Source organism: Oncorhynchus tshawytscha, linkage group LG05 (genome assembly GCF_018296145.1).
Source record: "Oncorhynchus tshawytscha isolate Ot180627B linkage group LG05, Otsh_v2.0, whole genome shotgun sequence".
Taxonomy (NCBI): Eukaryota; Metazoa; Chordata; class Actinopteri; order Salmoniformes; family Salmonidae; genus Oncorhynchus; species Oncorhynchus tshawytscha.
In genome coordinates this window covers 66,147,739-66,164,176 of record NC_056433.1, presented here as the reverse complement: position 1 = coordinate 66,164,176, position 16,438 = coordinate 66,147,739, and the positions used below count along the sequence as shown (strand labels likewise).

The 16,438-nt window shown below is 43.2% G+C and overlaps 1 protein-coding gene across 1 annotated transcript in view; it reads left to right on the top strand.

The window, feature by feature from the left end:
- LOC112251158 (carboxyl-terminal PDZ ligand of neuronal nitric oxide synthase protein-like) overlaps window positions 1-16,438 on the top strand; it is a 163,611-nt gene that overhangs the window by 58,971 nt on the left and 88,202 nt on the right. Inside the window, exons 3-4 of the mRNA XM_024421949.2 lie at window positions 10,533-10,625; window positions 15,152-15,210. Of these exons, the coding sequence (XP_024277717.1) occupies window positions 10,533-10,625; window positions 15,152-15,210 (152 nt within the window). The remainder of the gene's footprint in view (window positions 1-10,532; window positions 10,626-15,151; window positions 15,211-16,438) is intronic.

The following is a 16,438-nucleotide window of genomic DNA, read 5'->3' as shown; positions in this document are numbered from 1 at the left end:
AGCGTGTGCGAGCAAGGAGGCCTACAAACCTGACTCAGTTACACCAGCTCTGACAGGAGGAATGGGCCAAAATTCACCCAACTTTTTGGGCGAAGCTTGTGGAAGGCTACCTGAAACGTTTGACCCAAGTTAAACAATTTAAAGTTAATGCTACCAAATACTTTTTGAGTGTATGTAAACTTCTGACCCACTGGGAATGTGATGCAAGAAATTAAAGCTGAAATAAATAATTCTCTCTACTATTTTACATTTTAAAATTATGTGGTGATCCTAACTGACCTAAGACAGGTAATTTTTACTTGGATTTAATGTCAGGAATTGCAAAAAACTGAGTTTAAATGTATTTGACTAAGGTGTATGTAAGCTTCTGACTTTAACTGTAAATCCCAGAACTCCTTCACTGTCATTATTGCTCATAGATTGGCCCTGGAAATACTCATTGCAAAATGGCTTCCAAATTGGGTTTGTCCACTGTTGTGACACAGATCCCTGTTCTACTCCAACCAGACTAGATAACTGTATTCAATCACGTTCTCTCTCCCATGGTCAATAGAAAGAGAAGCGAAAAGAAAAGAGCGAGAGGGGGAGGCCAGCTTCACCTCAGTAATGGAATAGACTACAAAGCGAGGCTGGAGACAAGACAGGACACTGTTAGCACCTTTTCTTCGTTACCCTCCCTCCTTTCCCTCTCTTTCCCTTCCTCTCTTCATTGTACTTTCACTCTTTCTTTCTTTCTCTCTCTATATCTCCCTGCATCCCACTCTCTCGCATCTTTTCATACTGTCTGATAAAATATATGAAATTCAAGAAAGAGAGAGATAGAGAGGGGGGGGGAGTGTAAAATACTGTGAAAATACTGTGAAAATACCAGTAAAAACACTAAATAGAGATATGTGATCGTATACAAATGTCAGCAAGGTTTGGAATGATTATGTTTTAGTCAAATATATCTGTTTGGGCTTCTTGCAGTCAATTTGCAGTCTATAAATTCAAAGAATAAATCGACCCGCGGCTAAATCTAGTTGATGATCCCTGGTGTACGTTGTATTCCCGATAGTGTGTTTATTCTGCTCTACCTGTCAGTACATTCCTCTCTTCCCTGTGATGTACAGCTGGAATATAGTTTGGCACTGTATTCCACAGACAGACAGCTACGGTATCTGTGGTGTAACAGACAGACAGCTACGGTATCTGTGGTGTAACAGACAGACAGCTACGGTATCTGTGGTGTAACAGACAGACAGCTACGGTATCTGTGCTTTAACAGACAGACAGCTACGGTATCTGTGGTGTAACAGACAGACAGCTACAGTATCTGTGGTGTGATTACTGCTTTGGGATAGCTTTCTAATGCTCCTAATAGGATGAGGGGAATGAGATATCTCATTTCTACTGGCTGCTACTGTAGCAACCCAAACACTCCCCATTGTTTCACATCTAGATGAAACCACTGTCTTTTTCAAAGACTAGATGAGAAGATGGAGGCCTTTTATAGATAGATAGCATTCAATATCTTCTGCCTCCACCTCTGGTGATGCACTGTTACAGACTGTACTCTCTCACACTCTCTGACTGCTCCTAGCTTTAATTCACACATTGCTTTGTTGTGGTTGTACAACTGTGACATCGCTGAATGAGAACTGCTTACTGGGTATTGAATCAGCCACAGGCCAGTGGGTTTATAGAATACAAAAATACATAGATTTTATTTTTCATTGGGGGAGGCGTGGTGAATGTGTGCTGTTCTAGCAGAGTGAATATGACATGTTTCTAGTGGGATGAGAGAGATATCACTCTGTCCCTCTCTTTCTCACTCTATTTCTCTCTCTCTCCATTGGCCAGTGTTATAGGTCCTTAGTGAGATATGAGAGAGAGAGCTTGATAGAAAGGCAGAGGGCAAGAGTAAGAACATGAAAAATAACTGAGAGAGAGAATAACAGAGAGAGCGGTCTAATGATGACATGGTAATGGCTCTCTCTAGATGAAGGCTTCTGGAAGAAATCTTGATATTATAACGCGTCGCTATGGAAACCCCTCGCTGTCCTCTCATGGCTCCGCTAGCCATTGACACAGGGCATCTCTAAGTTTTAATTGATGGCCTATGGCCGATCACTTCAATCGACAAAACGCAAACCTGATTATAGCAATATCAATTAAAGTGATTTGGGACCTAATGGTCACCCGTGACTTGTCTTATAACACTCCTAGCCCCGAGCCACTTGTGGAGATCTTGAATGATAGGAACATGGCTGGAGGGTAAGATGAAGCTATTACCTTATTACTTATCTAATCTACTCAGATCTCCACAAGTGCATGGGGGCTAGGGGCTATAAAGGCCTCCTGTAATGTGGGCACTAGGTTGTGTTTAACCCCATAAAGTCGACTCACTCACCGGTATGTCAATCTAAGTTAAATAACCAATAAATCCCCATCAAAATGTCAGTTCAAGCTAGAGATGGTTTTTTTTGTGCATTGGATGCGTCTCAATCCACCACATCCACCAGTGTTGCACTTCTGCATCTGAGGTGAAAGTTGGCAGAGCTAGAGAGCGGTGTTTGTCAGATCCCAAAAATCGGTTGTCTTATGAAAACGTCTGTAGCATCCGAACGGTTCGACCTACAAACTGTTATGACCCCATGGGAAGGGGAGACTCATGAACACGATGGGGTTCTCCGTTTTGCTCTACAACCCCCACAGTGTCAGGAGACTCGTCTGAAGTCGGTACAGTCGATGTGCCACCTTCTGTTTGGTAGCATCCAAACCGTTTGGGCTACAAACTAATGGGACTCCACTGTGGAAAAGGGAGATTCTCACGAACACGATGGTGTTCTCTTTTTTGCCCTATGACTCACACACACACAAGTGTCACAGGACCCGTCTGAAGGTAACTGGTACCAGTTTTAAAAAAGCTAATGGAAGTAAGAAATAAAGGTTGTTTTGTGCCTACTGCAAAAAAAAGGGTTAAATAAGTGTGAAACAATTAGTTTTTTTTATTCCTCCTAGATTTAGTACAGACACTCCAAAACCTTGTTTCTTATGACATATTTGTTGACTGTCCTTTTTGCCATTTATGAATGTGTTATTCAATGTGTTCCTATGTGCTTCAGTAGTAAAGGCCAAAATGTGTTATCTCCTACTCGAAACCATCGTGATACTCGATACCAAAATGTGTTATCTCCTACTCGATACCATCGTGATACTCGATACCAAAATGTGTTGTCTCCTACTCGATACCATCGTGATACTCGATACCATCGTGATACTGATACCAAAATGTGTTGTCTCCTACTCGATACCATCGTGATACTCGATACCAAAATGTGTTATCTCCTACTCGATACCATCGTGATACTCGATACCAAAATGTGTTGTCTCCTACTCGATACCATCGTGATACTCGATACCAAAATGTGTTGTCTCCTACTCGATACCATCGTGATACTCGATACCAAAATGTGTTATCTCCTACTCGATACCATCGTGATACTTGATACCAAAATGTGTTATCTCCTACTCGATACCATCGTGATACTCGATACCAAAATGTGTTATCTCCTACTCGATACCATCGTGATACTCGATACCAAAATGTGTTATCTCCTACTCGATACCATCGTGATACTCGATACCAAAATGTGTTATCTCCTACTCGATACCATCGTGATACTCGATACCAAAATGTGTTATCTCCTACTCGGTGCCATCGTGATACTTCACTCACGCCGCCAAGCTTACCCTAGTAAAACTGACTATCCTTCCGATCCTCGACTTCGGCGATGTCATCTACAAAATGGCTTCCAACACTCTACTCAGCAAACTGGATGCAGTCTATCACAGTGCCATCCGTTTTGTCACTAAAGCACCTTATACCACCCACCACTGCGACCTGTATGCTCTGGTCGGCTGGCCCTCGTTACATATTCGTCGCCAGACCCACTGGCTCCAGGTCATCTACAAGTCCATGCTAGGTAAAGCTCCGCCTTATCTCAGTTCACTGGTCACGATGGCAACACCCATCCGTAGCACGCGCTCCAGCAGGTGTATCTCACTGATCATCCCTAAAGCCAACACCTCATTTGGCCGCCTTTCGTTCCAGTACTCTGCTGCCTGTGACTGGAACGAATTGCAAAAATCGCTGAAGTTGGAGACTTTTATCTCCTTCACCAACTTCAAACATCAGCTATCTGAGCAGCTAACCGATCGCTGCTGCTGTACATAGTCTATTGGTAAATAGCCCACCCATTTTCACCTACCTCATCCCCATACTGTTTTTATTTATTTACTTGCTCTTTTGCACACCAATATCTCTACCTGTACATGACCATCTGATCATTTATCACTCCAGTGTTAATCTGCAAAATTGTAATTATTCGCCTACCTCCTCATGCCTTTTGCACACATTGTATATAGACTCCCCCTTTGTTTTCTACTGTGTTATTGACTTGTTAATTGTTTATTCCATGTGTAACTCTGTGTTGTCTGCTCACACTGCTATGCTTTATCTTGGCCAGGTCGCAGTTGCAAATGAGAACTTGTTCTCAACTGGCCTACCTGGTTAAATAAAGGTGAAATAAAAATAAAAAAAAAAAAAAAAAATAATAATCGATACCAAAATGTGTTATCTCCTACTCGATACCATCGTGATACTCAATACCAAAATGAATGACACTTGATCCAGACAGATTATCTCAGGTACTGCTCTCTTCAGTCTTTGGGCAGTTCACTATCATTGCATTTGACATTTTTTACGTCAACATTTTAATAAGTTATAGAATCAATTTGACTTTGTTTTTACCAATCTAACTACATATCAACATAATGCTAATCATTTATTTGAATGATACATCTCTACTGATAAGCTGGGTAAATCAAAATGTAGCCTTTTCAAAATACAGGTGAATGAATATTCAATAGGAGTGTGTGCCTGCATTGAGTTATTGAGCTTGTTTTGGCTGATTTCATGGGGCTACAGATTACAAACAATCTGTTTTCCTTCCATTTGGGGAATATTTTATTGTACTGATCAACAACATTTGCATAGAAGTAGCTTAATTCATGACCTCATTAACAAGGAAGGGGGGGGGGTGGAACCCCATTCACACACAGTCAGTTCACTGAGGCAATAGATCATCTTTGGAAGAGACATGAGAGAGATCGATTATGTGAATGAATAGCCAAGTACTTTGTTTTGGTGGCAATCAGCCTTGAAATCAATATATTTTCCATAATGGTTAGCATATTATCACAAACAAAGTACTTGGGTAGTGAATTGATGTTAGCTTCAGCTGTGTTAGCAGTTAGCCCACAAAGCTGGATGCAACTGGTATCTTCTTCCATTGTAAAGTGTTCTAGCCTGCATGGACATTGTTTTGCGAACAGTAATGAACAGTTTAAACATTTCTACATGTCGTGTCGCATTATCAAATCAAATCACATTGAAATCACAGAAAAAAAGCAAAATAGTAGAAAAAGAAATAACAATAATAATAATAATAACACAAGGAATAAATAGATAAATAAAATCACAAGGAATAAATACACAATGAGTAATGATAACTTGCATATATGCACAGGTTCCCAGTACCAAGTCAATGTGCAGGGCTATGAGGTAATTGAGGTAGGTATGTTCATATTGGTAGGGATAAAGTGACCATTAAAGTGTGTTCACTTCTGTGCAGCATGAGTGGTGAGCTAACATGATGCAGCTCAGACTCCCAGTGCAGGCTATAAGGGGGACATCGGCTGCACTGATAGACATACTTGATCCGTGAGACACATTTGACAGAAGTACCGAAAGTAACAAAAATTCTAGTACCAAACTGTTTTTTATGTTTTAGTATCAACACTACTAGACATCTAGCTGGCTGAGTGCTTCTGGAAGACATTTTGCAGTGGTTTACTGTCTGATGATGTGTGTGCCTGCGTGTGTACGTACGTACGTGCGCGAGACGAAAATACTGCATCCAAACTCGCTGAAAAGGTTTATTATTATGACAGTCATCGATGGATGGCCCGGTCTCATTGGTGGATCAGATTAAGGGGTATTTGTATGTGTGTGAAAATAGCCTTTGAGATTGAAGATGCCATTATGTTTGTCTGATGGTATTGTTATTGCTATGATGGATTACAGAGCAAACGGCTGGTGGCCGACCTTCAGGAAATAATTACCTGCTTATCTGGCAATATGGAGGCTAAATGTAAAATAGATCACATGCTGAGACACACACAATACAGTCTTTACATGACAAGTCTTTCTTGTTACATAAGGATTCGTTTTCTAAGCCCTGTCTTCTTTACAAGATCTAATTTTCAAAATGGCAGCACAAAAAATGTATGGCCTGTGCCTTTTTTAGCAGGGAGCCATTGTGGTGTTGACTGTCGTAATTAGGTCAGTTTATTTGGTCGTTTCATGTGTTGTTGAACATCCTATCATCAGTATAAGATGTAGATTGGAAATTGAAAGTGAATGTGCTGTGGCACGTCTTTACGAGCCTGCCAGACCAGACTAGTTGATGTGATATACTGTGAGATGGAGCAGGATCATGAGGGATAGACAGGCCTATCTAAAGATTGTCACATTACGCCACACAGATGCATATATTGTATGTGCCAGCCGTTCATTGAGAGGCATTAGATAGACGCTGTAATCTGTAAAGAGGTCACTCACAACGAACACTTACGGTATGCACACACACTCATGTGTTACGGTATGCACACACACTCACACACACTCACACACTCATAGATAGTCACAGTACTGTACTGTCTGTGTCTGTCTGTCTGTCTGTCTGTCTGTCTGTCTGTCTGTCTGTCTGTCTGTCTGTCTGTCTGTCTGTCTGCCTTCCTGCCTGCCTGTCTGTCTCTCTGCCTGTCTATCTATCTATCCCAGCTGTCTGTGTTATCCACTGACCTGGTAACAGGTAGTGGTCAGCAGATTATTCCTCCACAGGGTTAGCAAGGGATAAGATTCCTGGCAGGCCTCATAGCAGCCTGTCTAATATCAAAGATACTGGTAATACTCTCCTGGAATGAATAGTCTCCTCCAGAGAATGGAGTATGCTCAAAATCCTGACTGCTGAATTAAATAAAATATGTAATTATGTTACCAGGCAATTGCCCTGCACTTAACAGGCCAGGTAGACCAACATGATCTCATTGTTTCCCTTCGAAATTCGACGTATTAAGGATGATTATTTTTGAAGATTTCATTTTGTGTGGTTACAGGGTTAATTCCACATGGTTACAAGGTTAAAACATAAACAACTCAAATGTTAATAGTTTAGGCACTCATTCTGAGAGGTTAAGGTTACGGCTATGGTTTGGGGAAGGCTTAAAACAAAGTAATTAAAAACGATGCACTAGGTATCTTCAGTATTCATAGTGTTCTCACAGCTTGCTGGAGCATTGTGAACTGTAGTGTTCTAAGCAGCACGCACCAGCTCCAAGCCTAATGAGTTCGCACCCAGTGCTGGACAATCGGTTCTCTTTTTTTTTTGAGAGCCGAGAAAAGCATTCAGTATATCGACGTTCTCAGGACCTTTTCAAACATCCGAAATTGCTGTCTATTTCTAGTGACCAGCCTGGGCAGACACCTCACCCAGACACAGATAAACTTTTAATGGACTTTTAAAACCTTGCCAGTATGGATCAGCTGGTGTGGATTGTACTGAATACTTGAATGTGCCTAGAGACTGAGATTTGGAGTTTTCTACGCTGAATGTAAAATGCACATGGTACCTGTTGCCTGTCTGCATCAGGCATCAGTCCAGGACCAACACAAAAGACAGGTGGCCTGTCTACATCAGGGCATCAGTCCAGGACCGACACAAAAGACAGGTGGCCTGTCTGCATCAGGCATCAGTCCAGGACCAACAGAAAAGACAGGTGGCCTGTCTGCATCAGGGCATCAGTCCAGGACCAACACAAAAGACAGGTGGCCTGTCTGCATCAGGCATCAGGGCATCAGTCCAGGGCCAACACCATAGACAGGTGGCCTGTCTGCATCAGGCATCAGTCCAGGACCAACACAAAGACAGGTGGCCTGTCTACATCAGGCATCAGTCCAGGACCAACACAAAAGACAGGTGGCCTGTCTGCATCAGGCATCAGTCCAGGACCAACACAAAAGACAGGTGGCCTGTCTGCATCAGGCATCAGTCCAGGACCAACACAAAAGACAGGTGGCCTGTCTGCATCAGGGCATCAGTCCAGGACCAACACAAAAGACAGGCCTGTCTGCATCAGGCATCAGGGATTCAGTCCAGGACCAACACAAAAGAAAGGCCTGTCTGCATCAGGCATCAGGGCATCAGTCCAGGGCCAACACCATAGACAGGTGGCCTGTCTGCATCAGACATCAGTCCAGGACCAACACAAAAGACAGGTGGCCTGTCTACATCAGGGCATCAGTCCAGGACCAACACAAAAGACAGGTGGCCTGTCTGCATCAGGCATCAGTCCAGGACCAACAGAAAAGACAGGTGGCCTGTCTGCATCAGGGCATCAGTCCAGGACCAACACAAAAGACAGGTGGCCTGTCTGCATCAGGCATCAGGGCATCAGTCCAGGGCCAACACCATAGACAGGTGGCCTGTCTGCATCAGGCATCAGTCCAGGACCAACACAAAGACAGGTGGCCTGTCTACATCAGGCATCAGTCCAGGACCAACACAAAGACAGGTGGCCTGTCTGCATCAGGCATCAGTCCAGGACCAACACAAAGACAGGTGGCCTGTCTGCATCAGGCATCAGTCCAGGACCAACACAAAAGACAGGTGGCCTGTCTGCATCAGGGCATCAGTCCAGGACCAACACAAAAGACAGGCCTGTCTGCATCAGGCATCAGGGATTCAGTCCAGGACCAACACAAAAGAAAGGCCTGTCTGCATCAGGCATCAGGGCATCAGTCCAGGGCCAACACCATAGACAGGTGGCCTGTCTGCATCAGACATCAGTCCAGGACCAACACAAGAGACAGGTGGCCTGTCTGCATCAGGCATCAGGGCATCAGTCTAAGGCCAACACAAGAGATAGGTGGCCAGTCTGGCCACACACACCACAGACACACACACACACAGACAGACAGACACACACACACACCTAGCTGTGTCTGTCTGGACCAGGTGCAGGTGGCTACAGAGCAGACAGGAAAGGACGCACAGACACCACACACACACACCCAGCCTAGTCAGTCACCAACCACAGAGCAGGCGTCCGACCAGAGGAACATTAAAGCGATATAAAGACATGGAGGCAGCAGGTTCACATTGATTCATGCGGCTGCTAGGCCCATATTTGGTTATGGCAGAGTTGTTATTCCCAGTCAAGTTGTGAAAATGTAAATCCCTATGGCTGTGTAGGTATGGTGTGTGATGTTTTTGAAGAGCAGAAGCTTTCCTATGCTTAACCCTGATTTATCAGACACCAGCAGGGATAAGGCTAATCGACTCTACAGATGTAGGGAAGCTAGCCACAGCCTTAAAACCTCTAGCTACACTGCCAGCTAATGCCTGCAAGTGGCTACCCTAGTAGCTAATACCTTTGAGATCTCAGCCATAGAAAATACCTTTCAGTTAAATATTTTGGCTAAATGGAAAGACACATTCACACACACACACACACACACACACACACACACACACACACACACACACACACACACACACTCTTTCCCTGGATAAATGAAATTCAAATGAATGTGAAATACTAATGACTCCTCTATCAATCCTAACCAATTAGCACATATTTCTGCTCAATATACAGTGGGGCAAAAAAGTATTTAGTCAGCCACCAATTGTGCAAGTTCTCCCACTTAAAAACATGAGAGAGGCCTGTAATTTTCATCATAGGTACACTTCAACTATGACAGACAAAATGAGAAAAAAATCCAGAAAATCATATTGTAGGATTTTTAATGAATTTATTTGCAAATTATGGTGGAAAATAAGTATTTGGTCACCTACAAACAAGCAAGATTTCTGGCTCTCACAGACCAGAGGAGCTTCCTCTTTAAGAGGCTCCTCTGTCCTCCACTCGTTACCTGTATTAATGGCACCTGTTTGAACTTGTTATCAGTATAAAAGACACCTGTCCACAACCTCAAACAGTCATGAACCGTACATCCGATTGACTTGGAACTCAAAATGTATGTTATCACGCCTGTCTCTAGTATGTTTGAGAGAAGCTAAGCAATATGTTGAAAGATTGAAGAGGAAATGACAACTATCTCAAATAAAATATTGTATCCTCAATTAAAGCCTAATAACTTCACTTCTCTACACTTTATCAACATGAAACTTGCATATGAAATGTTTTGAATTGTTACATGGGGCTTAAATGAGGGAGGATGTTTAACGCTTCCAGCGCCCCGATTCATTGCTGCTTGCAGCTACACTTTCATTTATTTTGGGGGCAATGTTTCATTTAGTTTTCACTTTATATGCTAACTAATATTAAGAAATCTTTATTTCCACAATACAAATTCAATGTCTTAATATATACTTACTAATGTTAATCAATCATTCTTTCCACAGTATGAATTCAAAGTGAAGAACATCAAGAAGAAGAAGGTCAACATCATTGTCTCAGTGGATGGAGTGAAGGTGGCACTCAGAAAAAAGTTAAAAGTGAGTATTTATTTTTTCTTTTATAACCTGTTATTATCTCTCAACCAGTTTCTTTCCATTTGAACTGTCCAGAGCTTAGGGGCAGGGCGTAGAGTGGATGGCTGTTGTGTTGTTTCTAACCAACCCCAGTCAAACTGCGCACTCAGCCATTGCTGAGAAGTGTCATATCCTGGGGTTGTGAGTGGAGAAGTGAGTGGGATTCATAAACTGTCACCAGCAGTGAGAGGGAGTGATGAGTGAACCTGTGCCCTGCTAAATATTGCTCCAGACAGGGTAGAGTTCAGTGAACCTGTGCCCTGCTAAATATTGCTCCAGACAGGGTAGAGTTCAGTGAACCTGTGCCCTGCTAAATATTGCTCCAGACAGGGTAGAGTTCAGTGAACCTGTGCCCTGCTAAATATTGCTCCAGACAGGGTTCAGTGAACCTGTGCCCTGCTAAATATTCTCCAGACAGGGTAGAGTTCAGTGAACCTGTGCCCTGCTAAATATTGCTCCAGACAGGGTAGAGTTCAGTGAACCTGTGCCCTGCTAAATATTGCTCCAGACAGGGTAGAGTTCAGTGAACCTGTGCCCTGCTAAATATTGCTCCAGACAGGGTAGAGTTCAGTGAACCTGTGCCCTGCTAAATATTGCTCCAGACAGGGTAGAGTTCAGTGAATCTGTGCCCTGCTAAATATTGCTCCAGACAGGGTAGAGTTCAGTGAACCTGTGCCCTGCTAAATATTGCTCCAGACAGGGTAGAGTTCAGTGAACCTGTGCCCTGCTAAATATTGCTCCAGACAGGGTAGAGTTCAGTGAATCTGTACCCTGCTAAATATTGCTCCAGACAGGGTAGAGTTCAGTGAACCTGTGCCCTGCTAAATATTGCTCCAGACAGGGTAGAGTTCAGTGAATCTGTGCCCTGCTAAATATTGCTCCAGACAGGGTAGAGTTCAGTGAATCTGTGCCCTACTAAATAATGCTTCAGGCAGGGTAAAGTGGCAGAGAGGAGTGAACCTGTGCCATGCTAAATATTGTTCCAGACAGGGTAGATTTCAGTGAATCTGTGCCCTGCTAAATATTGTTCCAGAGAGGGTAGAGTGGCGGAGAGGAGTGAATCTGTGCCCTGATAAATAACATTCCAGACAGGTTAGAGTGGAGGAGAGGAGTGAATCTGTGCCCTGCTAAATAACGTTCCAGACAGGTTAGAGTGGAGGAGAGGAGTGAATCTGTGCCCTGCTAAATATTGTTCCAGAGAGGGTAGAGTGGCGGAGAGGAGTGAATCTGTGCCCTGATAAATAACATTCCAGACAGGTTAGAGTGGAGGAGAGGAGTGAATCTGTGCCCTGCTAAATAACGTTCCAGACTGGGTAGAGTGGAGGATGAGAGCAAATCCGTTCTATGCTATGCTAAATATACCCCCTGTTTTGCTCTCCATGTCATTTGTATAAAGCTTTCTTTATGGCAGTTTTACAGTGATTTGGGTTTATAATAAACCTTGACAGTAGTTCAACTGGGTTTACCTTGAGTGACCTCTCAGCTGTCTCTCAGTTTAACTACAGTATTAACATCAGTCCCTATTAAAGCTAGAAGTACACATATAACCTCTGGTATGCAAACAAGCCTAAAGGTATATAAAGGCCACTGGTATTCAGCAGATGTCTTCTTCCTTCCTTAACCCTCCATTGTCTGGAGTCCTGTATGGAGATCTACTTTCTCTCCTCTCTCTATTCATTTTTTTGTAAAGAGAGGACAGTACTAATGCACTAGACATGGCTCAAGGCAGTGACTGAAGGCTGAAGGCTACACTTAAGCTCTATAGGAATCTGTCATGCATTTAGCCTGTATAGGACCCTTTAACATGCCTTAACAACCTTTAACAATGGTACGGAGGGCGAAGAGAGGCTACAGAGAGAAGGTATGTGGCCGGATATAAATATCCCCTAGCTGCATTAGCTTCCCCCCTCCCTCCCTCCTTCCCTCCCTCCCTCCCTCCACACTGATTACAGTCAGGCCTTAATTGAGTTGTTCTTAGTGGTCGGTTCCTTTGACCACTCTGAAGGGCAGCGAATGCGTGTGTTTGTGCGCGCATGCGTGAGTTCATTCTTGCGTGCATGTCCACTTTTTAACACTCTGAATGCCAATGGATGCTTCCATATCCGCCAGGATCCGTCAGCCTATTATGCAGCTGTCTATATCGGCTGTCCGTTGGTCAATCGCTCATAAAGCCTCATCCACACATCCCAACCAACACAGATCTGTGAATGAAGCTTTATTTATGCAGTCAGTAGAGTGGGAGAATGAGACCTAGAATGAGGTATGGAGAAAAAACAATACATGAACACCAACTGCCAGACAGTCTTATATCAGAGTGATTCCAGTGTAGAAGGGATTTCCCTTTAGAGTCCACACAGACCAAGGCCCTTTATGTGGAACTCTATGGGATCCTATGGATGGAGAGAACAGAGAAAGGAGGAAGAAGGCAGTGGTGTAAAGTACTTAAGTAGTACTTTAAAGTATTTTTACTTAAGTCGTTTTTTGGGGTATCTGAATGTTTCTTTACTAATTATATTTTGGACAACTTTCACTTGTACCTCTCTACATTCCTAAAGAAAATATGTTCACTTTACTCTGATACATTTTCCCTAAAACCAAAAAGTACTTGTTACATTCTGAATGCTTGGGAAGGACATAATTATGGTCCAATTTATGCACTTATGAATAATAACGTGTTATCATCCTTACTGTCTCTTATCTGGTGGACTCAATAAACACAAATACTAAGTCTGAGTGTTGGAGTGTGCCTCTGTCTGTCTATAAAAAATATATATAATGGTGCTCCATATTGACACATCCAGCCCAAAGCGGGAGGTTTAGAAAATACTTACTAATTGGAGCATGTTTTTAATTACATTTAAATCCAGATCATTTTAGACTTTTACTCAAGTAGTATTTTAATGGATGACTTTTATTTGAGTAATTTTCTATTAAGGTATCTTTACTTTTATTCAAGTATGAAAATGTAGTACTTATTCCACCACTGGAAGAAGGGAATAGAGAAAGGAGAAAATAATATGGGGAGGAAGACAAAGGGAATAGAGAGAGGAAAAAATAATATGGGGAGGAAGACAAGGGGAATAGAGAGAGGAGAAAATAATATGGGGAGGAAGACAAGGGGAATAGAGAGAGGAGAAAATAATATGGGGAGGAAGACAAAGGGAATAGAGAGAGGAGAAAATAATATGGGGAGGAAGACAAGGGAATAGAGAGAGGAGAAAATAATATGGGGAGGAAGACAAAGGGAATAGAGAGAGGAGAAAATAATATGGGGAGGAAGACAAGGGGAATAGAGAGAGGAGAAAATAATATGGGGAGGAAGACAAGGGGAATAGAATATGGGGAGGAAGACAAAGGGAATAGAGAGAGGAGAAAATAATATGGGGAGGAAGACAAAGGGAATAGAGAGAGGAGAAAATAATATGGGGAGGAAGACAAAGGGAATAGAGAGAGGAGAAGATAATATGGGGAGGAAGACAAAGGGAATAGAGAGAGGAGAAAGAGGAGAATAGACGTAGTGATCGCAAGACTGTGAATTATAATTTATCTTGATAACCCCAGTAAAAGAAAGAGACACGCGCCTTGAACCCTGGTCAGTCCCCTTTAATAGATAGTAGATGCCTCTGCCAGATCCAGAATCTCTGGTTGAATTGTTCTAAACAGCTGGAGTGAACTGAACACAGCACAGAATGAAAGGTGTTGTGATTTTGATTGGGACTCTGTGGCTCTGTCTGCTTTGTCTCTCAGCCTGCTCTCTGGCCAAGACTGAAATGTCAACGCGTCCAGAGACCGCCTCATTTACATCTCACCGAATGGAGAGATGAAAGGAGGTATGAAAAGAGAGATGTTTGAGTGGAAATGGTGAAACGAAAAATCAATAGGAGGAATAATTCCAATCGCTCTCCTGTTGACATTTATATTCTCTCAGTAAACTTGGACAAAGCCCAGTGTAGAAAGAGAGATAATGAGAATGAATGAGGGATAGGGAACGTGAGAGAGAACGAGAAAAAGAGAGACAAAGAGTTAGAAGATAGAGAGGGAGACAAAGCTAGGGAATATGAGAGAAAGAGTGCAAGTGAGAAAAAGAGAGAGCAAGTGAAAAAGAGCAGCCAAAGCAAGACTGAGTGAGATTGATGGGAAGAAAGGGAGCAAAATAAGGTAAGTGAGAATGGGCGAAATAATTGCTTTATTCAGTGTGTGGATTGTGGATCGATTGGCTCTATTGAATCAATATCTCCAGTCCTTGGGCTCAACATCCAGCCCACCCTAGGTCATAGTTCATTACTGTGGCAATCAGAAACACAGTGGTGAATGGCAGTAGCCAGCGGGGTCAGACTCATTTTAAAGTGTCTGGCGTGAACGTACTACACAGAGGTCCTGACCTCCTCTCACTCCATCTTAGCATCTCTCACACACTCCTTACACACAAACCTCTGGCTGACTGTCTGCGGCACACTCCTCACTGAACAATTTATTCTGTCTTTCCACAGAAGAAGGAGTGGACGTGGGATGAGAGTAAGATGATGGTGATGCAGGATCCCATTTACAGGTAACACTTCACCACCATCTTACAGCAGTTAATGTGGCCCATCAGAGAGCAGGACAGGTCAGGGCGGGACCTGAATGGTTTCCATAGTGACACACCAAGTGGATTAGCATCTCATTGGATCCAGATGGGCTGGGTCGGCCCACTCTGACCCTGGGACACACACACACACACACACAAAATGACACACACACCCTGCAGCTCTTCTGGGTGGTTCAGACCAGTCCAAGACATGACCATGGAGGGGAAGAGAGTTTTCATTTCACAAACGATTGCCCACAGCTAATTCCTTGTGTTATACTAAAAGCCTAGCTGTGTTGCACAGTATACAATTGTAAATATTGTGTGTGTGTGTAGGTGTGTCTATGTGTGTGTTAGGCTGGTTTAGATATGGTTGATGGTAATGAATGGCCCAGTGACCAGAATGAGCAGTTAAACGCTGCTGGGTTAATTGGCTGACTATGGTGGTTTAGTGATGGAGAGTATGCATCTGTAGACGCTTTATTGATTTTAATGATTCATCACACACACACACACACACACTGGACTTTGGTGATGGATATTGTCCAGTGAATCCGTTATTGATTTTAATGACTGAATCTGTGTATAAAATATTATGTATGATCTGATTAAACGTTTAATGTTGAGGGAGAGGTTGTTGTCCTGGCACCACACGGCCAGGTCTATGACCTCCTCCCTGTAGGCTGTGTCATCGTTGTTGGTGACCAGGCCTACCACTGTTGTGTCTTCGGCAAACTTGATGATGGTGTTGGAGTTGTGCCTGGCCATGCAGTCATGAGTGAACAGGGAGTACAGGAGGGGACTGAGCACACACCCCTGAGGGACCCCCGTGTTTAGGATCAGCGTGGCGGATGTGTTGTTACCTACCCTTACCACCTGGGGTCGGCCCGTCAGGAAGTTCAGGATCCAAATCAAACTTTATTTGCCACATGCGCCGAATACAACAAGTGTACTTTACCGTGAAATGCTTACTTACAAGCCCTTAGCCAACAGTGCAGTTCAAGAAGAAGAAAGTATTTGCCAAGTAGGCTAAAATAAAAAGTAAGTAACACAATAAGAATAACAATAGCGAAGCTATATACAGGGGGCACCGGTACCGAGTCAGTGTGCAAGGGTACAGGCTTGTCCAGTTGCAGAGGTTAGTTCCAGGGTCCTTAGCTTAGTGATGAGCTTTGAGGGCACTATGGTGTTGAACGCTGAACTGTAGTCC